Here is a 26,612-nt window from a genome sequence, read left to right on the forward strand (position 1 = left end):
GTTTGAATTGTGTAAAGGGGAAGGAGAAAGCCCCTTACCATCGTGCGCGATTGATGCGAGCAGGTCGCAGGAAAAGATCAAGTGAACCGGGCACCATCATTGCGGCACAAACGGAGAGAATTGATTGGAGGAGATAAAGGTAGGGAAGGGTGAGGGTCAGGGGAACCACAGCCGCAAAACGCCCCCTGTCAAAGCTGATCGCGGGCTCAACAGGCGAGATGGGGACCACGTCGGCTCCGCTGCTCATGCTGCTCACGCTGCTGCCCGTGGCGGCAACGGCTCAGCCGATCGGCGACGCGGAGGCCGACGCGGGCGTGACCTTCGCGGAGACCGTGGCCCACTTGGGCGGCCTCCCGGCGCTCGCGGGCGCCGTGGTGGTGCTGGCGCTGGCGTATCTTGCGCTCGTGGGGTGGCTGCTGCCGCGTGGGCGGCGGCTGCACCAGTTCGACGCGCCGCGGCGCCAGATAAAGTCAGCGCGCAAGCGCGAATGAACATACCGATAACCCCGAGCGAGAGGCCGAGCGGCTCCGCTGCTGGCGGCGGTGATGCGAACACGTGGCGGAAGGAGCCCGGCAAGTGCAGGCTCCCAAGAGGATCAAATCAGACAGCCATCCGGCAGCACATAGCTGGGCGAGGCGTGAACCAAGCCAAGAGGAAGTCGACCGAACCAAGCCACTCGTAAACTACAGTAAATGCGATACGATAATTCACGCTATAGTCTGTTGGATACTGCTGTGGATATCGTACGCAGGGAAGTGTGTCTTCTGCGATCCTCCTCAGCAATTTAATGCATACAGAACGAGTACGTACTAACCTGTATTGGTAAAGCCAATTTCAAGAGCGCCATTCGCTGGTTCAATCTCGTGAACGCTGCGGCGGACCCAGAGTATCTGCTAAAGGGTGTTGAAGTGCCCTCCGCGAGCTTGTTGACGGCGGCCATTGAGACAGTGCCCTCACAGTGGCTATCCACAGTCGTGACATCGCTCCAAGTGAGTTTGTCGATTGCGCGCTCGGCGTGCAGCTACATCGTGTCCTGGTGGCGACGCCTAAAGCTCTCGGTGCGTCCTCATTGTTGCCGTGGACGGTGTTGAAGCGAGCGCCGATGCAGAAAGGGCAACGCGGGTTGTGTGCATTCGTCTGCAGGTCCCTAACTCCCTCCGATGCAATTTCCACCAATAGACGTCCCGAAAACACATTTTCAACTAATCATAAGCCGTCGCGACCTTTGGGGCAAACGGGGCGGCGGTCTCCACAATCAAACGCTGTAGCCATCTCGTGAGCGGTACCTGCAGGCGGCTAGGGCAACAGCTTCAACTCGCGCCATACAAAGCGCAAGTGACTCGCATGGCTAAGATCCAGCGGTTACGCACAACACGTTGTGCAGTACAGGTCACTTCAATCGAGCGCGTACGTATGAATACAAAAGTAAGTCAGCAAAATTCGTTGTATCCAGCGTCAGCAGCGGTGAGATTTTATTCTTTTTTGAGCGCAGCAATCGTCATTAACGGAAGCTACGTTCTCAGGTCAGGGTCTCACGCAACTAGAGCTCATTGTTTAGAAGACTCAAACTAGCGTGAACTGAGCTTGGGAAGTGGCCCAATCACCGAGTAGCTTCCGTATCTTTCATGGTTACGAGGCTTTGGAGGTTTGGCTACCGCTGCATCGTAACGGCGCCAAAGACGCGTGACGAGTCTCGTTGGAAATCTATGGGGGTAACGAATGACAGCAATGGAATCTGAATTCATGTTTTATTGCATGTATTTACCATTAGTCAACAGTTTTGGGTTTTGATGACCCTTTGCCAACGGATAGCTTGTCGTACCAAGGACTAAGGGAGCGCTTCCCACCTCGAAGCCTTATCTAAGGACGTGAGCTATTTGTAGCTGGGCAGTACAGTATTTTACTAAGAACAAAAATACTAAATACCCCAGTTCACTCTACACTACTGTGGTATCGCCTTCACGACTATATTGCCACTCCGCGTTCCACACCTAAATCAAAGGCTTCATTCGACCTCACCGGATAAACTAAAGCTCAGTGAAGCTCCTCCAGGAAAATGGCAACGAAACTCTCGGTCGCTGCAGCGTTGGTCGACGATGAATCAACGGTGTTGCTGGACAAAAGCGTCATGGCGGCGATGGGCGTCCAACACGGCAACGTGTTGCTGCTAACGCACGGAGGAAGGAAAACTGTAGTCATCGCGCGCCTGGACGAAAGTGATGAAGCGCAGTCAGAGGCGGCACGCTTGAGCACAATAATGCGGCGCAATCTCCGCTTGGACATCGACAACGAGGTCGCAGTAAGCACCGAGTGGCGCAAAGTGGCATCTGTTGCTGAGAAGGCTGCGCTGAGAAGGCTATTAGCGAGTACCAGTCACGTGCACGAAGCAGCTAGTGTACGTGATGACCATCGTCAAAGTGCAACGAGCGACGCGCAGCAACTGTAGCCAAGGCTCTGAGTGCCAGGATGCTTCCAAGGACCAACAGAGCTTCAAGGAGAGACGACCCAGCAGCAAGGACTACAACAGGAACAGGATCGAGGACGGACGACGCAAGGAGGGTACGCAAGTACTGGTAAAGATATCCGAAGCGGCGGCGAAAGATAGCGAGCAGCAGTCAAGACGGCGGCGGCGACGGGGTGAACAAGCGGAGGAAGAGTCGAAGAGAGCATGACATCGAGGATAGCACACAAGGGGCGCGGAAGAACGAAGGGGTGAGCGAGGCAACGCTGGAAACTCGCCGACGTGCCACCTCACCCAAGGCAACGACCAAGACCGACGATTGACCAAGGTGTGCTGGTCAGAAGCCGTTGGCCGGCACCCATGGGCCCACGCCACCAAGTGATGGCAGTAAAAGTGTAGTCAGAATCGAAATAGCGCTGTAGGGTACAGATCAACCCATACAGTAGAGCCAAGCAGAGTGTAACGTCAATACACGAAGCAGTTGGCCGTAGCAAGTCGACTAAGGTCAAAGTGCAGTCGAAGTGAAGAGCCCGGTCCGAGGTGACGAGCAGCGTGCACACAGAGTCACAGTGCACACGTGCGTCCATCGACGACCAGTACCCCGCGGACGCATCCGCCGGAAGGGAGAACCCGCGAGTTGTGCGCGCACGTGGGCACAGTTCACAGAGGGACAGCTCCAGTCAGCTATCGCCTACCTAGGCCCGATAAGAAGCGGAGGGGTCGAGGATCACGTGCGAGCACCTCGGATTGGCGACGTACAAGGCGTTGTGCGTGTTGGATATCGCGTGGAGCGGTGTATATTTGTATAGGTGACGAATTGGCGTTGCTAGCCGCCGAGGACCCCGGCGCTGCAGAGCCGCGGACTCGGACAAGGTGCGGACGGTAGCTGCAGAAGGGCAGACCGCTTACTTCGCCGTGACGAGCCTTGGGGGCGATGTGCCCGACGGGAAGTCCATCCGCGTCCTCCCCATCGACGACACTGTGGACGGAGTTACGCTGGACGAGAAATTGTTCGACAACTACGTGGAGCCACACTTCGCGGGTTCCTTTCGTCGTCCCGTTCACTCGGGCGACTTCTTCCTCGTACGCAGCCTCGTTAGTGGAGAACCAGACGTCGAGTTCGTCGTTGTCGAGACTGACCCCAAGCCGTACTGCATCGTGGGGCCCAAGACCGAAATCTTCTACAACGGATCACCAGCGTCTCGCGAGGACGTCCTGTGAGCTAGTATCAGGGTCCCCGTGCTCCTAAAATGTTCAACCTTAATGAAAAAAATGCACCAGTGCTGCATTTTCATGCCTATAAATTTCTTGAAGGAACGAGCGAGCATTGTTTTCTACTTACGATGAAAATTCTTACTTACAGTATATTGGAAAGAATGACGCTATTACCTTGGCGGTCGACAGCAATGACGGCGTTTAGATCTGACCAGAAGTATATGTAGGACGAATGTTTAAGTGCTGAGTAAAAACTTCCATATATTTGAGTGAGACCAGGCCAAAAAACAAGAATTCAATCCGAAGAATTCAAGCTACGATACCAACGATCGAGCAGTACGAGGTCGTGACAGTCTTGGTGCCACAGGTGATCGTCAGCATGTCTCCTTCCTCCAAAAGTACGATTGCATCCAGAGATGTGGACACATAATGGTTGCTTCCCATGTATGCGCAGTAGTTTTGCTGGATGCAGACGCCATTCTTTAGCAACATGACAGTCTTGCCGTAGCTTGTGGGCGCACAGTTGACGACTCCCCCAATTCTGTAAACCCCCTGCCGGAGAATCTTAATCACCCCATCCTCGCCATTCACAGCAAACTCTGCACAGTGAGCCTTGTTCCAGCACAATCTCGACTCGAGACAGGAGAGTGTCGAGTACTGCCGTGTGCGAGATGCCTCGAGCCGAAGAAAAGGGGGCGTTTGTGCGGCACTCAGCTCTCCACGAATCCGCTCCAACGCATCCTGCTGGTCACGCAAATTTGACTCCACCACATCAATCCGCTCCAACGGCACAGGCTCGAGATCAAACGCATACTTCACCACCCACGTAGATCGAAGAAATTGGAGAGTCATCACCAGCTCCAGTCGAAACCCACCACCATTAAGGGGCTTTAATCTGCGTTGCACAGGGCTGGAGTCGCTTATTTCACATTCTAGCGAATCAGACAGACACTAGAATCGGCATAAGTTCACATGACGACAAGAGCATGGGTAACCAGCATGAACTAAACCTTACCTGGAAATAGTCGGTCAGCGATGCGCCAGGAATTGTATTGGCGCTTGTCACGTAGTCTGATGGAGTCATATCCTTGGTGCTCCTGTAAGGGCAGCATATACACAACGTGTATCAGAAACCTCAAGCGATACTCGAGAACACAGGGCACATAACTGTACCATTGCTGCTTCCTCGATAGGTCTTCCAGCCAGATACTTAGAAGGTTGCCTTTGAGCTCAATTGCATAGCGATAGCGCCGCGCCAGAGGTGCGGAGAAGGTGGTGGTTCCTTCGCTTTTCGTATCTCCTGAACGCAGCATGACAACGAGACTAAAAATGCAGAATGACGCGTTGGAACTAATTCATCTGGATGGATGTTAGTGGTCGGCATTCCAAGAAATACACTCGAACAAATTCTTGGGATTGAAAATGAAAGAAGATGTCGAGAACTCTCATATCCCACCAATTTCTGCTGCCAGAATTTGCTGTCGACCAAATATATGGTTCGCCTGTTCTGCTGTATCTACGGCGAGAAGGGTAGTGCGTTCTGTGCGAGTGTCGATGCTGAGGATATTGTCGGCGAGCTGAAGGACGTGATCGCAGCGAAGCTAAAGGTGAAGTTCCCCGCAAACCGCCTGCGGCTCTTTTTGGCGTATCACGACGGCGCATGGCTGAAGTCCGAGTCGGACGATGTCAAGAAGCTCAACAAGGGTAGACAGACTGCTGTCCTCGTCGCGCTCACTGCCCAAGACAAAGAGCTAAGCATGTGCGAATACGTTGGTGAAGTGTTGAAGGATAAACCAAAGCCGACATGTGGACAAATTTACCTGCTTGTGAAGGCTCCGCGTGGCTCAATCTGGGATGACTACACATGGGACCCACCTACAGTCGAGCATAAGATTCTATCGGCCTCGCAGCAATCCGTGGTCAGACTGTCGTCTCCTGTTGGCTCAGGAGCAGCTTTAGTTGTGGACCGAACGACGACGCACGTGTATTTGATGACCAGCTTACATTTGTGGATTGACGAGGCATTTGCCGAGCACTTGAGCGACAAATTCAAGTAAGACATAAGATAATATTTCGAATACCATCCGAAGCTGAAACCGAGCGACACGAAAAGAAACAGCAATAATGCTCAAGTTGTGGTCGCGCAAATGGCCCTCGCCTGATAACACCGACTTGGAAGAGATCTTCCGGTTTAGCATCGACAGTTCCGTTTGTTTGGAAAGCTCCGGGCATCTGGACTTCGCGATCTTCGAAGTCGCCGTGCCACAAAATGTTAAGCTCGTTTGGGGTATGCTGTCTTGGGATGACACCCCTTGTGTGCCAACCAGTTCCGATTTACGTACTTGGATTCCCAGATTCTCACAATTCCGGGACCTACTCTATGATTTCTGGTGAAATATCTGGGTGGCAAGGAAACACTATCGTTATCTCTCTATCAGCGCCTTGCGTCGCCAGGAGTGGCGTCGTGTGCACTCACGACGGCTTTGCAGTTGGATACGTAGGCGGAGTGCTGGATGATGAGTCTGCGGAGGGCGAAAAGTACGAGCTGTACGCCTACCCGCTCCATCGAATGCCTTTGCACTTGCCGAGATATTTGCCATCAGAAGACGATGACGAAAACGAAGACGAGGAAGAGGAAGATTGAATTTTGTACCGCATTAGTGCTGATGGCTCCTGTTTAGCTCGTACTGACCCCAAGTTGCACTGCATCGTTGGGCCCAAGACCGACAGATCTTCTACGACGGATCAATGTCAGGACGTCCTGTGAGTTGGCAAAACAAGCCCCCACCTCCTAAATGTTCAACCATCAATGAAAAACTTTTTAAGTTTTCAGTTTTAAAAGACTAAGGGCATCTTCATGAAGTAATACAGTCATCTGTTGAAGGGACGGTCGTTTCGATATTTCATTTCTCGTATTTTGTCTTTGGCCATGGCGACTCCAGCACCCGGCAGCAACCAGCGTGCCTCTGCAGATGACGAGGCAGCGCGGAAGCTGCGGATCCGCGCAGCCTTCGACATGTTCGACAAGGAGAAGAAAGGGAGCGTCATCCAAGAGTGGGTGCCGTGCTTCAGGGAATCAGCGATGAGTGTATACTAACATATCTTTTGTCTTGTAGGGAGGTGAGCACGATCATGCGATACCTCGGCGCCTACCCGACCGAGAAGGATATCATCAAGAAGATCCTGCCAGAGGTAAGAGTTTGGACTATCGGTGACTTTACATTTACTTGATGAATCTGCTGCTCATTGCTGCTGTGTCGTATTTCTCTACTCTTAGATGCAAGAGGACGAGCCGTCGACGTTCGTGACGTACGACCGCTTCGAGAAGAAGATGCTCGAGGTGCTGTACACCAACGAGTACGAGCCTGACGCAGACGAAACGCTGCTCGCTGCCTTTCGGGTACTGAGTGAATTTCATGGTAAGATACACGGGATGATACTTCGCTGGTACTGAAGTACTTTGTCGCTGTTGAGTAGGTGATCGACACGGATAAGAAGGGCTACATTGAAGCTGAGGTGATGCGTGAGTTGCTCACCACCAAAGGCACCCCGTTCCGAGAGAAGGAGATGGAAGGTAAGAGGCCAGTAAACCTAATTGAAACTTAAGAGGATCTGTGCGCAAATTGATTCCTATCATGACCTTCGTCTGTTGGCAGCTTTCTTAGCGTCGGCAAAAGACCCGCCGACAGGACGGATCTACTACGAAGACTACATCGCGCTACTCACCCAGGCTCTGGACCCCAAGAAGGTCTAACACCGCATTGATTTAGGCAGGCTGGCTGTAAAGATTCTAGGAAGGTGATTAACAGTGCTGACTCCAGCAAGGCTCGGCAACTTCCGGTGAACACGCTGTTTTCTTCGATTCAAAGCGCTACTGTGACCCTACGAACTGTCTTTGGTACTGCACGAACAGCTAAAACTCGAGGTGCCATCGTCTGTTGCTGCGGTTGACTCTGGATCCGACCGTCAGCATGGTTAGGTCCTTCGATGTGTGAGATATTGAGAATGACCGGGCATTCCGAGCTATTCGGCACGGGAGCTCGTTCAGGTGCTAAAGACGCAGTAGTAGCGTCAACGCTGACCTGAGGCGCTGCAGACGCGAAGTCACTCAGGTTCACGCGCACCTGCACCACCTTCCTCGGTCGCTTTCCCGGCACCGACTCCGAGCGTGGCCTCGCATCTTGTGCTGGCTGAGTAGTTGGTTGTTGTTGTTGCTGCTGCTGCTGAGACCGATCGGCAGTGCGCTCAAACCCAGCAAACGATGCTCGAGTTTCGGCGGGCCGAGGCAAATCTTGAGAATGGCTACATGTATTAGCGCTGCGGAGACGGGAGACGGCCGAGACCCCCAAGGTCTTGCGGATGAGGTGCTCGGCGCTCTCGTGCATGCCGATGCGGCGCTTCTCATTGCGAAAGCCACCCGCGCTCTCCATCTCGTCGTGCTGCAGCGCCAGAGTGTACTCCTGAATGGCTTGGTTGAACTCGCCCTCGGAGTTGTAGCAGCCAGCGCTGTTCAGCCAGCCAGACACAGTCACTAGACAATTAGCTTCAACTCCCCACCAATACACTGATGCGGTTCTTGCCGCCACCTTACGTACCGAGCGTAGCGCGCCATCACGTGGTTGGGACTCAGCTCGAGCACGCGCGAGAAATCCCGGTGCGCGTCGTCCACGCGGCCGCTCTGGAAGAGAGCCATGCCGCGACTGAACCGCCCGTGGACGTCGTCCGGTCGGCTGCGCAGCAGCTCGGAGAAGTCACGCACGGCCTGGTCCCAGAGCTTGGCCTTCATGCAGGCGTGGCCCCGCACCGCGCGCGTATGCAGACAGGACGGGTCTGCTTGGAGCACTGCATGGCACTCGTCGATGAGGCGGTGGATGTCACGGAGACCCGCGGACGGATTTGATTCCGACGCGGTGTCCGACGACCAAGACGCTGTGATGGAGCTGCTCATGACTTCAGAATAGCGTCGTTATGGCCTGTCCTCTCACGGAACCGTGTTGAATGATGGAATGCAATGCAAGTGGAACACCTTCGAATGATAAATGAAAGTCAAAATGGCTCGTGTATTGAGGTAAAACTGCCGCTCCCATAGTATATAGACACACTGCAGCTATGGACCCCTCGTCGGACATGTACACGTAACTGTTACGTGGCTTAGCAGTCCACGAGCTTCTGGTACAGCGAGCCGAGCTCCGTGATGGAGAAGTCGAAGCTGTCGAGCTCGACGATCTTGATGAGACCGTCGTTCGAGTCGTCGATGAGCGTCACGTAGACCGTGGTCGAGTCGTACGGGCGCGGGGCGAAGTTGTCGCCGCCGGGGCTCAGCACCGAGCCGTCGTAGAAGTAGTAGTGGGTCGTCACCTTGTCGCGCGCGTCGTTGGTCTCGATTACCTCGGCGATGTCGAGCTCACCGCAGCCGCCCACGGGGCCCATGCCGCGGCAGTTGCAGCCGTACTGGTTCGAGTGCATGACCTGCGCGTTGAGCATCCAGATGGCCGGCTGGTTGGGCTTGCTGCCCTGCGGCATCTTGACCTCGGTCACGAACGCCTTCTTGCCGCCGTTCCAGCCCTGGTAGTCGTTGTCGCCCGAGAAGCCGAGGCACTGGCCGTCGCACTTCTGGCCGGTCATGATGTTGATCTCAGCGCCGGTGGAGATGCCCGGGCCGCCACCAATCTGCGAAGGGTCTGAGGCCTCGTCAAGGGTGCCCTCGAAGACCGTGGGCTCGTCGACCTTGGTCTTGCCGTCGGCCGAGGCGTAACCCTGCGGGCCGTGCTGGTTCTGGCCCGAGTAGTCGATGTTCTTGTTGTTCATGAAGACCAGGTTGTCGGTCTTGCCGTCCTGGCGCGAGTACGACGAAACGCGGCTCCACGTGCCGTTGCCGCCCTCGTCACTGAACACGGCGATGTTCTCGATCACCTGGGGACCACGGAAGATCATGGACACGGGCTCCGACATGGGGCCAACGGGGCTGTTGACGCTCACCGACTCCTTGCTGCAGGACGTCAGGTCCGTCACGCGGTTGTACGAGCCGGCCACGTTGCCGGCGTTCTTGCCCTTGTACTCGTACTTGGCCTTGACCGTGCCCAGGTCCGAGTAGCTCTGCACCGTGCCCTGCGAGCCCTGGTTGGCGTTGTTCTGGCTGCCCTGCTCGGGGTTCTGGCTGCCCTGCTGCGTGGCGCCGCGCTCCTCGTTCGAAGGAGCGGCCGTGGTGGCGGCGGGCGTGCCGATGTACACTTCCACGCCGCCCTTCTGGTACTGCTGCTGGGACTGGTCGGCGTTGTCGCCATCGCCGCCGTTGCAGAAGGTGACGTCGAGCTCCGTGCCGGACGGGCAGTGGTGCGTCTTGGTGTCGTCCTTGGGGAACTGGTAGGCGTCGCTGCAGCCGTCGGCGGGGCAGTCGAGCGCCGCGCAGCTTCCCTTGCCCACGTTCGACTTGGGGGTGACCGTCATGGGCACGTTGAAGCCGATCTTGCCACCGACCGCGGACTTGCACGCGTCGAGGCTCTCGCAGTGGCCCGATCCGGGCGGGATGATGCTGATGTCGTACCAGACGGCGTGGTCGCAGGCCACCTCGAAGAGCGTGGCCGAGTTGTCGCTCGAGTGGCGGTACATGTGCGCGGGGCCGCTGGCGTCCGCCGTGTAGGTGGCGCCCGACGCGATGGATGCGATGCTGGCCGAGGCCGAGCCCGTCTGGCTGTGGTGCAGGTCGATCGGGTACGAGCACTTGTTGATGAAGTTGACGGTCGTCGCCGACGCCATCGCCGTGTAGAGGCACGCTGCCAGGGCGAGCTTCGCGGGCACAGCCACCTTGACCATGCTTGGAAGTTGTGTGAAAGCGGGGGGGGGTCTCTAATCTAGAGCAGCAGGCGACAAGCAAGCAGGACGCGAGTTCCGGCCAGCGAGCAGAATGCAAAATGAGCCCTGCTCCAGACCCGTGCCCGCGCCATGGCAGACAGACAAGGATATCGCATCCTGCCAGCAGTTAGGAAAGCCCCGGCTGCTGCCTGCTCGGAGGATCGTGGTAACGGGCGAGAGCGCACCGTGTGGACTGACTATCTAGGAGTCAGAGCCAAAGTTTCCGCTAAAAAGCCTCGTGCCACTATCTTAAAAACTGCAATATCAAATAAAATGTTTCGTCACTTTGTGACTTCAAGCAGAATATGGCTCAGCGTGAACCTTTGATGTCGAATGTCCCCGTCGAAATGGGTTTCTGAATTTTGCTGTGCGAGCGGGTGCTTCACAACTTTACGACGCCGTAATAGAGCCCGCCCGGTACCATTCTTGAAGCCCGCAAAGCGAGGGCGCTGCTGTAATGTCGTCCGAGCCTCTGAGGTGTCCAGAGAGATCTGCTCGAACGGCGAGAAGTTGTGGCGTGCGAGTGCGTGCGGCGCCAGCTGGGCGCGTTATCTCCACACGAGCGGGCACGCGTTTGAAGCTGCAAAGGTTGCCAACGCAGTGCGTTCGTTACGGCACTCGGCTCCCAGCAAGGCAATCAAAGGCAGCGTCAAAGTTCCCAATGCCGGCGCATCTTTCCGAGCCGCGCGACTGGATCGGCAACGCGAAAATCAATCAACTCTTTGCAGTCCGCTCTTTGCCATTACATTCTTTGCTTTGCATTTGCATTGCACTCGCGAATGCTGAAAAACGCTAACCGGGATGGATTGAGGGAATTTGGCATGGGACTGACCTCCCCCCCCCCGCCAAGCCCTAAAGACTTAATTTGTCCCCGGTCTCGATACTTGTCAAAGTTCTTTTTTGGCTAATACGCCTGCGCCATCGCACAGCTGCATTAGAGTGAAAGCTTCATGGAATTCGTGGGGAACTTTGGAAATGGGAGAGCCTTGACATCTGCTCCGGGGGCAGCAGTCTGGACGGACGACAGCCCCGCGCCGGCCGGAGCAGCTTGTCGCCCTGTCCTCCGTGTCTCGTGAAAATCCCTCCAAACTTTTTGAAAAGCTGGTGCCAGTGATGCTGTGGGCACTTGCGCGCGAAACTCTCGAGTGGAAAAACTGCCCCCCTTTGGCCGCAAAGCGATGACGGCGCCGGTGCCCGTGCCGATCGCGCCCCGCTGGGCACGTAAAGGCGTTTTCGCTAGCATTGGGCTTGAGTTGCCATGGAGAGCTCCACGTCGGCACGACACCCGTCGGACTTCGCTCGCCGCGTAAGGTGATTGGCGCCGTATCTCTCGGTGGAGCGAGGAAGAACTTGGGGCGGAGCATTAATCACTCTGGCAAATGCATCAGTGACTGGGTGCTGGCCGCAGTGTCAAGGCCTTCGCCGGCTGCAATGCAATGCTACAGCAGCCTCAGGTCATGGATACCTCACCATCGTTGACTGGAGTCTGTGACAAAGACAGCAGTCCCTCCGAAACGCTGGTTGAAGCGGTCGTCGCGTTGTACGTGAAACGCTACGACCGCCCAGGATCTTCGAGTCACGCATGGCACCAGTCCGGTGGTTGAATGCCACCGCCCTTCCCTTCCGTTGTGCCTCTAGCTCCGAGCAGGCAGTGCTCGCGAAAGAGGCACCACGGGTACGCCATAAGACAGTCTACATGCATCCAGGTGTTCGAGTTGGCGATGTTCCGAGCGATAGGCTATTTCTAGTCTAGGCACCACTCGGGTGTTCGTTCGACTGTCGCTCGGAGTTTTTTTTCTAGGCGCAGGCGAATGCGCGAGCGATCAAAGAAGCAGCACACGCAGCAACGCATTCCGACACAGTCATGAGCTCATTGAGCGGCTCCACCGCAACTTGGTCGTCGGACGCCGCGTCGGAATCAAATCCGTCCGCGGGTCTCCGTGACATCCACCGCCTCATCGACGAGTGCCATGCAGTGCTCCAAGCAGACCCGTCCTGTCTGCATACGCGCGCGGTGCGGGGCCACGCCTGCATGAAGGCCAAGCTCTGGGACCAGGCCGTGCGTGACTTCTCCGAGCTGCTGCGCAGCCGACCGGACGACGTCCACGGGCGGTTCAGTCGCGGCATGGCTCTCTTCCAGAGCGGCCGCGTGGACGACGCGCACCGGGATTTCTCGCGCGTGCTCGAGCTGAGTCCCAACCACGTGATGGCGCGCTACGCTCGGTACGTAAGGTGGCGGCAAGAACCGCATCAGTGTATTGGTGGGGAGTTGAAGCTAATTGTCTAGTGACTGTGTCTGGCTGGCTGAACAGCGCTGGCTGCTACAACTCCGAGGGCGAGTTCAACCAAGCCATTCAGGAGTACACTCTGGCGCTGCAGCACGACGAGATGGAGAGCGCGGGTGGCTTTCGCAATGAGAAGCGCCGCATCGGCATGCACGAGAGCGCCGAGCACCTCATCCGCAAGACCTTGGGGGTCTCGGCCGTCTCCCGTCTCCGCAGCGCTAATACATGTAGCCATTCTCAAGATTTGCCTCGGCCCGCCGAAACTCGAGCATCGTTTGCTGGGTTTGAGCGCACTGCCGATCGGTCTCAGCAGCAGCAGCAACAACAACAACCAACTACTCAGCCAGCACAAGATGCGAGGCCACGCTCGGAGTCGGTGCCGGGAAAGCGACCGAGGAAGGTGGTGCAGGTGCGCGTGAACCTGAGTGACTTCGCGTCTGCAGCGCCTCAGGTCAGCGTTGACGCTACTACTGCGTCTTTAGCACCTGAACGAGCTCCCGTGCCGAATAGCTCGGAATGCCCGGTCATTCCCAATATCTCACACATCGAAGGACCTAACCATGCTGACGGTCGGATCCAGAGTCAACCGCAGCAACAGACGATGGCACCTCGAGTTTTAGCTGTTCGTGCAGTACCAAAGACAGTTCGTAGGGTCACAGTAGCGCTTTGAATCGAAGAAAACAGCGTGTTCACCGGAAGTTGCCGAGCCTTGCTGGAGTCAGCACTGTTAATCACCTTCCTAGAATCTTTACAGCCAGCCTGCCTAAATCAATGCGGTGTTAGACCTTCTTGGGGTCCAGAGCCTGGGTGAGTAGCGCGATGTAGTCTTCGTAGTAGATCCGTCCTGTCGGCGGGTCTTTTGCCGACGCTAAGAAAGCTGCCAACAGACGAAGGTCATGATAGGAATCAATTTGCGCACAGATCCTCTTAAGTTTCAATTAGGTTTACTGGCCTCTTACCTTCCATCTCCTTCTCTCGGAACGGGGTGCCTTTGGTGGTGAGCAACTCACGCATCACCTCAGCTTCAATGTAGCCCTTCTTATCCGTGTCGATCACCTACTCAACAGCGACAAAGTACTTCAGTACCAGCGAAGTATCATCCCGTGTATCTTACCATGAAATTCACTCAGTACCCGAAAGGCAGCGAGCAGCGTTTCGTCTGCGTCAGGCTCGTACTCGTTGGTGTACAGCACCTCGAGCATCTTCTTCTCGAAGCGGTCGTACGTCACGAACGTCGACGGCTCGTCCTCTTGCATCTAAGAGTAGAGAAATACGACACAGCAGCAATGAGCAGCAGATTCATCAAGTAAATGTAAAGTCACCGATAGTCCAAACTCTTACCTCTGGCAGGATCTTCTTGATGATATCCTTTTCGGTCGGGTAGGCGCCGAGGTATCGCATGATCGTGCTCACCTCCCTACAAGACAAAAGATATGTTAGTATACACTCATCGCTGATTCCCTGAAGCACGGCACCCACTCTTGGATGACGCTCCCTTTCTTCTCCTTGTCGAACATGTCGAAGGCTGCGCGGATCCGCAGCTTCCGCGCTGCCTCGTCATCTGCAGAAGTGCGTTGGTTGCTGCCGGCTGCTGGAGTGGCCATGGCCAGGGGCGACGCGGGATGTGAAGTTGTTCTCGAAACGCCCGTCCCTTCGTGTGAAAATGTGAAGTTGTTCATTGAATGGTTGGGCATTTTTGAGAGTGTTACTAGCTCAGAGGACGTCGTGGCGAGACAATTGCTGCTCCGTTGTACTTGGGCCCAACACGTATTCGTCACTAATGTGGCACCCGTATTCCAGCTCCCGAACTGCCGATACAAAACCTGACGATTTCTTCTATTGTCGTCCTCCCTGGCGTGGAGAGCTGCTCGATCACAACTTGGGGCTTATCCGATATCGGGTTTACATCATTGTTGCTGTTTGTTTTGGTGTCGCTCGGTTTCAGCTTCAGGTGGAATTCGAGATATTCTCTACTGTCTTTCTTGAATTTGTCGCTCAAGTGATCAACAAACGCCTCGTCAATCCACAGGTGTAAGTTGGGTCATCAGATACACATGCGCCGCCGTTCGGTCCACAACTAAAGCTGCTCCTGAGCTCACACCCGAGTCGGGCTCGGTAAATTCCAATATACGTAAGAATAACTCGCAGTAACTTACGGGAACAACTGACTGATACCCCGTCACCAAGTTCGTGCAATAAGAAAAAGGAAGTCTGGCGCAGAAATCTATACAACTTGTGCTTGGTATGATCACTTCCCCATGAATTCGACGGCAATTGGTGTGCAAGAGGCAGGGTTGCCGAATATTGCATTGTTATCTATGGCAAGCAAGAAGAGAGAATAGATAATTGAACATCAAACTAAACAAACTAGAATATCGACATACTTCACACAGCAAAATAGAATATTGCTGCAATGTCAGTGTTTTGATGGGTTACATACCTATCATTTACTCCGCGCTCTCAACAGTGCGCGCGTCCCAATAATCGGCATTCTGCCGCAGGAACAGCAGCATCTCCAGCGTGTACGGCTGCAGTGCGTGGCGCTGCAGCCCAAACGTGGACCGAGCGATGCTAAAAAATCGCTCGACCACGTTGGAAGTGGGCGGAATGGACGTCAGCAGTTCGTAGCATGTTTGATGCTCTTCCAGGCGCCGACGCTTTTACAGCCGCTCCACGAAGGCGACGCTGGTCTCCTCATCCCCCTCTTCTTGCTCGCCCTCGCCCGCTGGTGGAGCCGCCAAGAAGCGTCCAGCGCCGCCTTCTCCACCCGGGTCAGCCGCTTGGCTTGCTCCTTGAGCACCTTGACGCAACCCGCCTCGAAGTCGGGGCTGTGGACGATGTCAGCCCGCGGTGCTACAATACAATACAAACAAATGAATATTATTAAATGTACCAATCTCGCATAATAGACAAAAAACGTACCGAGATAACGGGCGTACGAGGGCTTCGCGGCAATGAGCCCGTCGAACCAGACGCAAACGTCGAGGGGGTTTGCGTCAGCGCGCTGGAGAGCCTTCGACACGGACTCCACGTCCTTCAGCTCGCCGAGCAGGTCTCGAAGCCGCCGCTTGGACGCCGCCGGGGGAAGGAGCTCGGCCAACTCGTCATCCTCCGCGTCGATGAATGGTAGAAGCTCGAAGTAGCGGTTAATCATCGCAAAGGTCGAACCCCAGCGGGTTTGCTGGCGGATGATTGGTCGAAGGTCGGTCTTGAACCTGCAAGCACCAAAGTGTCACTTTCAGTTAAATCACACTAAATAACAAAAATAACAGGAAATATACAAATACTAACCGGAGTTTTGCAGAATGGTGGAGGGTCCGCAGCTTTACCATCAGCGCCTGTACCATATCGACATCCTTAGCGCATTCGCTCAGCCGGGCGGTGACGACAGGTTGAGTCGGTGGCTTGCACACCCGACTAGCGGGAGGCCCATCAGCGTAGCGAGGCGGCGGTTGACGCCGCAATTATCTCCCACCAGGACGAGAACCTGGTCCAGGCGCTTCTGATAGTCGCGCGCTAGCATCGTAGCCAAGAAGGCTTGATGACTAGCCGCGGAGAAGTCGTCGGTCTCGTCGTTGACGAGTGGTGCCATGCAGAGCAAGGGGCACCTCAGAACCCCATCAACCTCGTAGCACGCGAAGACCGCGATGCAGTGCTCCGAGTCGTGTGCTCCACCCGTCAAAGATGAGACCAAACTCCTCCGGCATCTCAGCCGCGATCGAGTGCTCGACGCAGCGCGTCACCGCGTCCATGACGCGCCGAAGCGTTTCGACAGAGACAGACTGGAGGCGCGTGTAACTAGATGCAAAGTGTAAACACAGTATTAGTTAATTTCCAAACAGTACATATTCAGTAGAGAGCTGGGTCGTACCGTCTTGCGAGTTTGCTCTCGCAAAATGATAGCGGTAGGTTGCACTTCACCAGCCACTCCAGCCAACCGAACAAGTACTGGGCAGAGTGGCGGACGTAGTGAGCAAGAGAGCCCGTCTGACCGGGTGTTGCGGCCAGCATCTCCTCCGAGTACGAGGGGTGCTCGCGCCTGATATGCTGCATCAGGTTTGAGTACCCCGTCCCGGTGACTCACTTCCGGACCGCGCCGCACCGGCAACGGTAGTACTCGAGAATGACCTCGTCGTACTGGTCGCGGCACGACCGGAAGTAGAAGTTGGAGACCTGCCTATTAGTGAAGGCGGCCGTGCGAGGCGGACGGGGGGCTGCGAGCATTGTGGCGGCTCGTGGTGGGCTTGGTGGTGGGTTGTCGGCTTCCGGTGGAATGAAAAGTGGGGAGAGTTGGTATGGTCGAGCTCAAGCCATGGGTTTGGAGGATGGTTGGCTGCAGTAGCCCCCAATACATAATCGAAGATGTTATGCTCAACTCAAAAGATAACTGGTAGATAGCGGTTAAGAACATGTCAATAAATTATTGATTCAAATCTATTGCAATAATTTCAGCACCAATTTATTTTTCGGCATCCCTGGCAAGAGGAGTTTAAAAACACTAATAAGTAAATAATAGTATGAAGCCGTTGCTACTTACTTTTGCTGTTAAAATCCTACAGAAATCGAGCTCAATTGTAATAGAATGCGATATACTAAGAACAAAAACTTCGAACCCTTGTGAGGTTTGAATCTGACTTACAGGTGTATGGGATCTAAGGCATGCTTTGGTAAGCGTAGAAATGCTGTACGATGATGGGTAACCGAAGTAAATTATCCACCTTTGTTCTCACCTCTACACTTGAGTTGTGGCTACATTAGTGGGGGAAAATAAGAAAATAACCCAATTATTAATTGGGGGAGGTTGGAGAGTCCAATCAATATCGTATTGTATTTTGCTTAGCCCTGCACCCGACGACACTCTGACAATTGATTGCTGTGAGGTCGATAGAACGTTACCCTCCACTGTAGGCGGATCCCGCATACATGTACAGTAATCCCGGATGGAGTCGCGCGGAGCCTGCACCAGCACGTGAATTTGCATAAAGCCCGGTTCCCTACGCAGTCAGATTATTTCAGCTCTTTGTCTTGGGCAGTGAGCGCTACAAGGACATCGGTCTGTCCACCCTTTTTAAGCGTCTTCACGTCGTCAGACTCGGACTTCAGCCACGCGCCGTCGTGATATGCCAAGACGAGCCGCAGAGGTTTGCTGGTGAGAGGTGCTGAAAGTCGTGTACTTGCTGTCTGCAGAGCTGTAGGCGTAGCAGAGTTGATCTCAACACGAAGGTGCGGGCAGAAGACGAACGGAAGGTAGGAGACTGAGGTTGCCTTGGCAGAATGCCGTGGCGGGAACAACCAAGGCGGCGGAGCTGGTTGTGCTCCTGCTGGTGAATGCGGAAGTGAGTGCCGAGCTGCGCAGCAGCTCGGCGCCGCCGCCTTGGGACCCTTGCTCGTGTTGAAGGAGTTTCCTAACCGACCTATGCTTTGCTATGCTGGTAGGTGCTGTTGCTGCTGCTGAAGCTGCTAATGTGCTGCGTCTGTCAGTTGCTAACCGCTGCCGCGCGGGGCAACGAGAGGTAGCGACCTCCCACAGTCGCAGCGGTTTCTGTGCTGGCGAACTTCGCCTGCGACCGCGTGCCGTCTTTCCGCGCTGCGGAGCACTGCTTGGTGGCGCTGGTACCGCTGGTACCTCACAGCTGGAAACTTGAACCTGCGATCGCGTTCTTCAGCTTGTCGACTGCATCCTCGCCATCGACACGCACGCCAAACGCGCTACCCTTCTCGCCGTAGATATAGCAGAACAGGCGAATAATTACAAATTCGGGAATGAAAGTGTATTGTTGAAATTTAGCAGAAACTGATGCATCCCACTGTACCAATATTTCTTGTGTACTTCTCGGAATTGAAAATGGCACGTCCATCCAAACAATCAGTTAGTTCTAGGCATTCTGCATTCTGTCGTCGTGATAGTGATGAGTTCGGGAGGCACGAAAAGGGAGGGAATCACCGCCTTCAGTCCACCTCTAGCGTGGTGCTGTCGCTATACTATTGAGCTCAAAGGCAACCTTGTAAGTATCTGGCTGGAGGATTTATTGAGCATGGAGCAATGGTACAGATGTGTGCATGGTGTTGTCAATTGTCGCTAGATATTTCTGATATACGTTCTTTACAGGATCACAAAGGATATGGCTCCATCAGACTACGTGACAAGCGCAAATACAATTCCTGGTGCATCGCCGGCCGAGTATTTCCAGGTAAATTTTGGCTCATACTTTTACTGGTTACCCCATGCTGTCATGCCGATTTTTTGTGTCTATCTGATTCGCTGGAATGTGAAATAAGCGACTCCAACCCTGTTCAACGCATACTAAAGCCACGTGGATTTGGCGAGTTTTGACTGGAGCTGGTGGTGATGAGGATCGAGTTTCTACGATCAACATGGGTGGCGAAGTATGCCGCTCCTGTGCCGCTGGAGCAGATTGATGTGGTGGATTCGAACCTGCAGGGTGCGTTAGAGCCAGACCTCGGAAAATACAGTATCATATTGAATTGCAAAAGTTCGGTCTCCACAATAATCATTTCAATATATCATTCACCAATAATATGTATTTATTTCAATTACTTGTATATGGAGATTCACGTTAAGCTTGGTTTTTGTAATGTTAAACATTTTACTGAAAATTGGGCTTCAATAATAGTAATTTCAATACGACCGGCAACCAATAATACATATTTCCGTACACAAATACAGTAATTGCAATGGAATTATTATTTTTCCGAGGCCGGATTCGTGGAGAGCTGAGTGTCGGACAAACACCCCCCTTTCTTCGACTTGAGGCATCTTGCATAAGGCAGTACTCGACACTCTCCTGTGTCGAGTTGAGATTCTGCTGGAACGAGCTAACTGTACAGAGTTTGCTGTGAATGGCGAGGATGGGGTGATAAAGGTTCTCCGACAGGGGGTTTACAAAAGTGGGGGAGTCGTCAACTGTTCGTCAAGAGGCTACGACGAGACTATCAAGTTGCTAAAGAATGGTGTCTGCATCCAGCAAAACTACTATGCAAACATGGGAAGCAACCATTACAATTGTACTTTTGGAGGAAGGGGACATGCTGTCGATCACCTGTGGCACCAAGACTGTCACAACCTCGTACCGCTCGATTGTTAGTATCGTGAGCTGAAGCTCAGAAAATCGGGTACCGTTATGGAATTTTTTACTTTCAAGATTGGCACTTGTTTAGATTTACCATTCAGCTATCCCATTACTGGCACAACTCTGTCGGAACATTACAACGTATAGGCTATTACATTGTCCCACCAACAAGTGGAGATGATGTAATACAGTGACACCTCCCTAAATGAACCCCTCTAACTGACTATGTGTTCCCTATCTGGTTAGGATTCCTCGACTGCAAACGGGATTATATGGATTTCAAAATAGGTGTTCTATAACTGATCAAAAACCTCTTTATTCTCTAAATGGTCGCCATTATTGGCGCCTCAACCCTCTAAATGGACGCCGTAGTAATAGATCCAAACTCATATATTTTTTTCTCAATCACTTGCCTGCCTCCTCCCACGTATGCCATTGCTACCACTACTCCCGCCACAACAAATCGAGCGAAGAGAGAAATTTTATTTGGGATGCTAAGTTGGAACAGAGTTTGCAGCAACTAAATACTGATAAATAAGCTAGCCACAGTATTTTACATTCAGCGCAGCGTACATATATATTTTACGAAAAACTAAAATATTATGATGTCGAGACAACTAGGGGTTATGCAGTAGATACCAAGCAAAAGATAAAACTGCAGGCATGGTGGCAGGATATCGGGACAACAAATATTCCCATAACCTCACTGTATTGAAACTCACGTACAACCTGAGGGGATGCGATTCTGCTAATACCAATGAGAAGAAGGAGTAGGAACAAACAATACCGCGCCTACCGTTATTGGTTGAGTTCTAATTGTGTGAAGACGAAACAAAACAAGAGTACGAAAATGCGGGAGGGGTACCAGGTAAAGAAAACCCTTGTATTGTGAAAATGTAGTCATTAGAAGTGTAGCCATTTCTTTATCTGATCAATTCTTTAACTGAAACACCGAGCGAACTAGGTGTCATTTATAGTGGTGTCACTGTATGCTTGTTGACGATCATCATCCTGCTTTTTAGATCTTTGCATGCACTCACACAAAACACAAGTAGATTTCCATGGTTTCGTTTGCGCAAAGTCCAAAGTTTACTCCCTCCCTCCTCGTAAACAGCGACCTGGGCTCCGATCACTTTTGAATTTGCAGCTCACTCGACTATCAAGATTACAAGAAATGCTTTCGATCACTACGCAGCCTCAGCGCGTGAATCGCCTGCGTGAACTTATCAACGGCGACGACCTTGTGCTGATGCCCTCGTGCTACGACGGACTCACGGCCAAGCTCATTGAGCGCGCTGGGTACGACGCGTGCATCATGACCGGCTACGGTGTTTCAGCTGTCCACGGTGTGCCCGACACGCAACTGCTATCGTACGGCGAGATGGTGCGCAGCGCTCAAACTGTGTGCTCTACGCTCAAGAACATCCCGTGTCTTGGCGACGGCGACACGGGCTACGGCAACGCCATGAACGTTAAACGGACGGTGGCAGGCTACGCGCAGGCTGGAATGGCTGGGATTCTGATTGAGGACCAGGTATCCCCGAAGAGATGCGGTCACACGACTGGCAAGGCTGTCGTGAGCCGCGAAGAGGCTTACGACCGCATCAAAGCTGCGGTCGACGCGCGTCGTGAAGGCAACTTTGACATCGTGATCATGGCGCGCACCGACGCGCGGGCCACTGATTCACTGGAGGAGGCAATTGCTCGTTGCCAGGAGTTTGTGCGTCTCGGAGCGGACATCACGTTCCTGGAAGCCCCGCGGTCGGTGGGCGAGATGAAGGCTTTTTGTCAGCAGGTACCCGGCCCCAAGCTCGCTAACATGGTCGAGATGGGGATGACTCCCGTCTTGCTCCCGGAACAACTGCACGAGATCGGCTGCAAGATTGCTCTGTACCCGGTCACGCTGCTCAACGCTAGCATCAAGGTGATGGAGAAGGCTCTCGTGGAGCTGCGCAACCAGACTGCAGGCACTGATACGACCGCAATGAGCACTGCCAACGCCACTCCAAGCGCCGGACTTGACGAGTTGCTCTGTGACTTTGAGCATGTCAAGGACGTCGTGGGCTTCACGGAATATTACGCGGAGGAAAAGCGCTACAGTACCAACGACTAGAAACATATCGGGACATCACGAAACGCTTCAAACCCACAAGGTATATCGCGAATTGTGCTTTATCCACGTAGCACACACTAGTACACAATCTTACCTGTACGCTGTACTGCTAAACCTAAAATGCAGAAGCTTGAGTCGAAAAGGAGATTAGATTAAATCTGGAATCAATCGGTGAAGGAGCAAAGCTCGTGTGTACTGGATAGGCATAAAATAGCATAGACACTCGTCAGACTAGAATGCGAACCTTCCGAAACTAGTGTGGACGGTGCTTAGCTGTCTTGATATGAAGCCGTCTATAATACAGGAGGGAGACTGGGCGGCTTGCATTGACTCGATTAGTCAGTCACCCGACCCATTTCAAAGAAGGACGTAGTCATCTTCATCATCTTCCCCGGTGCCAGATACCCCGCCTGAAGCACTTGCAATTTCATCCTCGTTCATGTCGTCACCCGAGAGGCAATCAGCCATGAGCAGGTCGCCTCCACTTGCAGCGTAGTCCGGCCGGTGAGCAGCGACGGAGAACGGGCACATGCCACCATCAGCCTTTACTTCATCGTGGAGAATACGTACGCGCCTCTCGAAGTCCTCGTAGTCAGCACGGTTGTCACACAAGAAGCCCAGTGCCAACGACGGATCGATGCCAGTCACGTTCATCACGAGCGGGCGAGAGGAGTGCACTGTGCGTAAATGTGTCTGTCAAAAGGTCACAAACACAAAAGATCAGTTGATCAGCTCACAATACGCTCCCCATACAGAGCTGATACAATAGCTTACGGCTGTGGGGAAGGCCGGGTTGAGTTCTGGAGCGGGATGCACGTCGTGCGGATCCAGGAGATGCAGCTGATCTTGCTGCGTGCCGACGAAATACACCGAGTGACCCTTCTTGCCTCCAATGATGCCGACGCTCTGCGGGAACGCGAAGGTCTTCTCCAGCGCCGGCACGTAGCGTTCGTTCACCTGGTCGAGTCCGAGTCTTAGCGGGATCAAGATCAACAGTGCCGTGCTCCAGTCACTGCTGTCCTCGGCTGTGGGGGGATGCAGCAGAGGGTCAAAGAACTCGGGAGCATTGGCATCCTCCGCAACAGCCTTCTTCTCCTGCTCCTCCTCAACCTCCTTCTCCCCTGCATCCTCCTCAATATGCGAGACACAGAGCCTCGTCACGTCGTCCGTGTACACCACACCTTCTTGAGGCACGTACATGGCCAGCTCCCCTCCAAACTCGCGGCGGTGGAGGTTCACCAGGTCCCTCAGCACTTGAGCGGCCGTCGTGGGGCCGTACCACTCCCCCGGCAGCTTGTCGTACTGCATGCCCAGCTTGACCATGTGGTGGATCGAGTATCGGCACTCGATGTCGGGCGAGTCCGCGAACCAGCGCAGCAGCGTCACGTACTTGTCGGGCAGGCGCGCGTCGATCTCGGCCTCGAACAGCGCCGGCAGCCGCCAGTCGCGGCCCAGGAGCCGGCGCTGCAGCGCCTGCCCCAGCAGCATCTGCGCCGAGCGCAGCATGCAGCCCCAGCCAGCGTCCGAGGTGAAGTCGTAGGGCGTCATCTGCGGGAAGTCGCGGCGGTACGTGAACCACAGGATGGCCTCGAAGCTGCGCTTGTAGGCGTCGAAGTCCGCGGCCGCCACGTCATCGTAGCGCCGCCCCAGCAGCCACACGGGCGCGCTGAGCGCCGCGGACGGCGTCACGTCCAGCGCCGAGATGCCGTGCGCGAACTGCGCCATGCGGCCGAGCAGTCCTCCGCCCAGTTCCCACGCGGTCTGGCCGAGCACGTCCCAGATGGCCGCGGGGTCCAGAGTCGCCGCCAGCGTGGACGACACGGTGACCGACGGGCGCGTTGCGAGGTACGACGAGAGGGAGCAGACGGCGCGCTACACGATGAGGGCGGCGGCGGCGTCTACGGGGCGGCAGAAGAAGAGATAGCGCTGCGCGAAGCTTGGCCGACGGTCGGGCGCGGCTCAACCCCAGTTCAATATCGAGAGCTGAATGAGGTTGTGGAAAGAAGCGCCGTCTGATAATCGATACCCGGCCTATAGATCGAAAATAACAGGGTATGTGGACAACATACGTTACGTACACCACACCACATTGCAGAGTGATTGTCGTGCGCACTCAGCCATCCCCTCGCCAGATTCAATGGCGCGCGCAACGGCCGAGACGCCGCGCTCGGCGGCGCACGTGCTGTCGTGGCTGCGGCGCTGTCGGCGCGAGGAGCTGCCGGTGGACCGCGTGCTGGAGAATGTGCGTTCTGTGGCGGGTTTGGTGCCGCTCGGCGGGCGCGTGGGCGGCTCGGACGGCGCGACGCCGCCCGCGACGCCCCGCAACTCAACGCTGACGCTGTTCGAGGCGGGAAAAGACGCGGACAAAGGCGCGGAATCCACGACGGACCAGAGCGACGAGAAGCGCTGGAGTCTGCTGCTCTCGAGCTGCCAGTTGCCGTCCTCGGGCGGCCAGCAGGAGCTGAGAAAGGCCCTCGAGACGCTGAACAAGGAGGAAGGAGACGCCAAGCGCCTCAACGTGGAGCGCCTGAGGCTCAAGTTCTTCGCGGCGAGAAGGGACTTCTTCGCTGTGCGTATCGAGCTGCTGCGTGCGGCCAGGAACCCGCAGCACCCCAACGCTCAGGCGGCCGAGGAGATCGTGGACGAGCTGCTGAAGGAGGGGCTGAGGGAGGCGCTGCTGGACGAGGTGCACGGCCGCCAGTTCTACCAGCCGCCGAGGTTTACGGGAGTGGGAGCGGCTGAGCGCAAGGCGCTCGTGGCCTGGGAGGTGCAGTTTCTGGAGGAGGAGGCGCTGCTGAGAGAGCTCTTGCTGCTGACGGTTGTGGCTTCTAGGGAGAAGGCTACGTTGGAGAGTGCTGTGAGGATCGCCAAGACGGTGCATAGCTGGGAAGTTCGCGTGTTTGAGGATGTGTTCACGGCCAGCACTCTGACGCTGCCTGTGGCGCAGCAAGCGGCGAGACGGTTGACGCAGGTGGGCGTTTTGGTGGCTCTGCGGTTGCTGCACTCCACGGGGGCGATGCAGGATCATGCTGCGTTGCAGCAGGCGACGATGACCTTCTTTTTGACGGATTTGTGTGCAACCGACGCAGTACCATCGCCTGTCCCCGGTGTAGTGCTGCTGGCTTGGGCCACACTTCTGGGACGACAGTACCGTGCGATTGCTGGATTTAACAGGCAAAGTGACGAGACGAAAGAGTTGGAAGCCATGCTGCAGCAGACTTTGGGGGCGGCGGAGCAGCAGCACAGTTTCCACTTCTTGAACGCGCTGCTACGTTCGTTGGTGTTTGGTAACGATGATGGCGACTCTGAAAATGCTAGCCGCCAGCCATTCTTGCAACCTTTGAGTCTTCACACGAAGACGCTGTGGGCGCTGCCAAATGTAGCTGCCTCGACCGGGCTACGCGGTGCAAATGCGTCCCAGTCACAGTACGAGATCAGCTCCGATAGCTCTTCAATCTATCAGCATGTGGTGGCTGCATTTTTGGATGAGATGTTGGCGTCGTTGGGCTACATGGAAAATCTTGATGGTGCGCAGCAGCTGCATGCTATGGTGAAATTTGTTTTGCCGGTTCTCTCGAATGCAAGTGTTGCCCAGCAAACTCTTGGAATTGACGTGGAGGACAGTAACATGACTGACGTGATTGCTAGGGGAGAAAATGCTGCGCTGCGTGAGTTGCTGACCAAAACTAGGGCCTTCTTGCCCAATAGTTTGTTATCGTGCGTTCAAATGTTCACGGCGCTGTGTTGCAACTACCAGGAAATCTCGTCGCCGGTTGTACTCCGTCAGGTCTTGAAGTATTTCAGTAAGCCTCGTGCGGGTCTGGAAGGCCAATTGATGATTAGAAATGGTGTCCGCCACCAACTGCCTCCCTCGGAATACTATCGGGAGATTACGAGCGGTTCCGACCGTATACAATGTACTCGCTCGTTCGCTTACGAAGGCGGTGAGGATCGGTTAGTTGTGCCTGCAGAAACTGTTGGCGTAATTGTGCGCTCTGGAGATGAAGTACAGGTTGAGTGGCTAATTAACGACGAACGTCAAGCATCTGTGTGGGACTTGCTGATGCGAACTGCAGACAACTTTGTGGCAGGGCTTCAGTCCGGATCGTTTGCAGACTTGCATCACACAAACGCAGAAGATGTGGATTTGCTCACGGCGTTCTTCGAATTCGTCACACAATTGGGCCAGCAACACGACGGCGGGCAGATCGCGTTGGAGGAGCTTGAGCGCCGGTGGGGCGAGGCGAGATTGCGCCGTTGGTGGATTGATCACAAGCTTCCGTCTTCGGAAATTCACGTGAACCAGCTCTTGAGGCGGCAGGTTTCGCTGCCAATTTTGCTGACAGCGTCAAGAGAAAACCTGGTATCGTGGGGCATCCGGGACCGCTACACTCGAGAGCAAATTTTGGCGAATCTGGTCGACATTGAAGACACCGTGTTTGGGGGCTATTTAACATCCGTTAGGAGCAGCCCACCGAGCAGTATCGATCCAGTTGGTGCGGATGGAGGCATTCACATGCTTCGCTTACTCTTAGGGGTGCTGGATGGATTTTTGCATGCGTCCCCTAGAGGAGCAATTGATGACACGATGATGG

General features: G+C 54.7%; 13 protein-coding genes across 13 annotated transcripts; 7 read left to right on the forward strand and 6 right to left on the reverse strand.

The window, feature by feature from the left end:
* Nucleotides 1-2,056: 2,056 nt before the first annotated feature.
* On the forward strand, nucleotides 2,057-3,682 carry PHYSODRAFT_319723 (hypothetical protein; the record flags this gene model as incomplete). Its single annotated transcript, XM_009539750.1, has 3 exons — nucleotides 2,057-2,299; nucleotides 2,391-2,395; nucleotides 3,385-3,682. 3 exons carry the CDS (start codon nucleotides 2,057-2,059, stop codon nucleotides 3,680-3,682), a joined length of 546 nt encoding a protein of 181 aa, XP_009538045.1.
* A 303-nt stretch (nucleotides 3,683-3,985) lies between these two features.
* Nucleotides 3,986-4,778, reverse strand: PHYSODRAFT_531862 (hypothetical protein; the record flags this gene model as incomplete). The annotated part of the gene is made up of 2 exons (XM_009539751.1): nucleotides 3,986-4,627; nucleotides 4,692-4,778. Coding segments are annotated over 2 exons (729 nt in total), but the record flags the coding sequence as incomplete, so codon positions are not given.
* A 391-nt stretch (nucleotides 4,779-5,169) lies between these two features.
* On the forward strand, nucleotides 5,170-5,733 carry PHYSODRAFT_531866 (hypothetical protein; the record flags this gene model as incomplete). Its single annotated transcript, XM_009539752.1, has 1 exon — nucleotides 5,170-5,733. One exon carries the CDS (start codon nucleotides 5,170-5,172, stop codon nucleotides 5,731-5,733), a length of 564 nt encoding a protein of 187 aa, XP_009538047.1.
* A 67-nt stretch (nucleotides 5,734-5,800) lies between these two features.
* PHYSODRAFT_307188 (hypothetical protein) lies at nucleotides 5,801-6,320 on the forward strand (the record flags this gene model as incomplete). Its single annotated transcript, XM_009539753.1, has 2 exons — nucleotides 5,801-5,963; nucleotides 6,031-6,320. The coding sequence occupies 2 exons, from the start codon at nucleotides 5,801-5,803 to the stop codon at nucleotides 6,318-6,320; spliced, it is 453 nt and encodes a 150-aa protein (XP_009538048.1).
* A 285-nt stretch (nucleotides 6,321-6,605) lies between these two features.
* PHYSODRAFT_246685 (hypothetical protein) lies at nucleotides 6,606-7,430 on the forward strand (the record flags this gene model as incomplete). Its single annotated transcript, XM_009539754.1, has 5 exons — nucleotides 6,606-6,730; nucleotides 6,793-6,868; nucleotides 6,954-7,076; nucleotides 7,154-7,250; nucleotides 7,333-7,430. 5 exons carry the CDS (start codon nucleotides 6,606-6,608, stop codon nucleotides 7,428-7,430), a joined length of 519 nt encoding a protein of 172 aa, XP_009538049.1.
* A 159-nt stretch (nucleotides 7,431-7,589) lies between these two features.
* PHYSODRAFT_246691 (hypothetical protein) lies at nucleotides 7,590-8,624 on the reverse strand (the record flags this gene model as incomplete). Its single annotated transcript, XM_009539755.1, has 3 exons — nucleotides 7,590-7,727; nucleotides 7,759-8,182; nucleotides 8,272-8,624. The coding sequence occupies 3 exons, from the start codon at nucleotides 8,622-8,624 to the stop codon at nucleotides 7,590-7,592; spliced, it is 915 nt and encodes a 304-aa protein (XP_009538050.1).
* Nucleotides 8,625-8,827: 203 nt separating this feature from the next.
* Nucleotides 8,828-10,556, reverse strand: PHYSODRAFT_348439 (hypothetical protein; the record flags this gene model as incomplete). Its single annotated transcript, XM_009539756.1, has 1 exon — nucleotides 8,828-10,556. The coding sequence occupies exon 1, from the start codon at nucleotides 10,487-10,489 to the stop codon at nucleotides 8,828-8,830; it is 1,662 nt and encodes a 553-aa protein (XP_009538051.1). The 5' UTR covers nucleotides 10,490-10,556.
* Nucleotides 10,557-12,440: 1,884 nt separating this feature from the next.
* On the forward strand, nucleotides 12,441-13,036 carry PHYSODRAFT_414924 (hypothetical protein; the record flags this gene model as incomplete). The annotated part of the gene is made up of 2 exons (XM_009539757.1): nucleotides 12,441-12,751; nucleotides 12,841-13,036. Coding segments are annotated over 2 exons (507 nt in total), but the record flags the coding sequence as incomplete, so codon positions are not given.
* Nucleotides 13,037-13,592: 556 nt separating this feature from the next.
* On the reverse strand, nucleotides 13,593-14,417 carry PHYSODRAFT_531738 (hypothetical protein; the record flags this gene model as incomplete). The annotated part of the gene is made up of 5 exons (XM_009539758.1): nucleotides 13,593-13,690; nucleotides 13,773-13,869; nucleotides 13,947-14,069; nucleotides 14,155-14,230; nucleotides 14,293-14,417. The coding sequence occupies 5 exons, from the start codon at nucleotides 14,415-14,417 to the stop codon at nucleotides 13,593-13,595; spliced, it is 519 nt and encodes a 172-aa protein (XP_009538053.1).
* A 1,010-nt stretch (nucleotides 14,418-15,427) lies between these two features.
* Nucleotides 15,428-17,037, reverse strand: PHYSODRAFT_246570 (hypothetical protein; the record flags this gene model as incomplete). The annotated part of the gene is made up of 6 exons (XM_009539759.1): nucleotides 15,428-15,666; nucleotides 15,736-16,028; nucleotides 16,227-16,358; nucleotides 16,489-16,611; nucleotides 16,685-16,852; nucleotides 16,898-17,037. The coding sequence occupies 6 exons, from the start codon at nucleotides 17,035-17,037 to the stop codon at nucleotides 15,428-15,430; spliced, it is 1,095 nt and encodes a 364-aa protein (XP_009538054.1).
* A 4,116-nt stretch (nucleotides 17,038-21,153) lies between these two features.
* Nucleotides 21,154-22,017, forward strand: PHYSODRAFT_532271 (hypothetical protein; the record flags this gene model as incomplete). The annotated part of the gene is made up of 1 exon (XM_009539760.1): nucleotides 21,154-22,017. The coding sequence occupies one exon, from the start codon at nucleotides 21,154-21,156 to the stop codon at nucleotides 22,015-22,017; it is 864 nt and encodes a 287-aa protein (XP_009538055.1).
* A 357-nt stretch (nucleotides 22,018-22,374) lies between these two features.
* On the reverse strand, nucleotides 22,375-23,742 carry PHYSODRAFT_532364 (hypothetical protein; the record flags this gene model as incomplete). The annotated part of the gene is made up of 3 exons (XM_009539761.1): nucleotides 22,375-22,710; nucleotides 22,792-23,073; nucleotides 23,164-23,742. 3 exons carry the CDS (start codon nucleotides 23,740-23,742, stop codon nucleotides 22,375-22,377), a joined length of 1,197 nt encoding a protein of 398 aa, XP_009538056.1.
* Nucleotides 23,743-24,154: 412 nt separating this feature from the next.
* Nucleotides 24,155-25,824, forward strand: PHYSODRAFT_246602 (hypothetical protein; the record flags this gene model as incomplete). Its single annotated transcript, XM_009539762.1, has 2 exons — nucleotides 24,155-25,685; nucleotides 25,775-25,824. 2 exons carry the CDS (start codon nucleotides 24,155-24,157, stop codon nucleotides 25,822-25,824), a joined length of 1,581 nt encoding a protein of 526 aa, XP_009538057.1.
* Nucleotides 25,825-26,612: the final 788 nt, after the last annotated feature.

The sequence above is a fragment of the Phytophthora sojae genome (assembly GCF_000149755.1).
Source record: "Phytophthora sojae unplaced genomic scaffold PHYSOscaffold_14, whole genome shotgun sequence".
NCBI classification, from domain to species: Eukaryota; Oomycota; class Peronosporomycetes; order Peronosporales; family Peronosporaceae; genus Phytophthora; species Phytophthora sojae.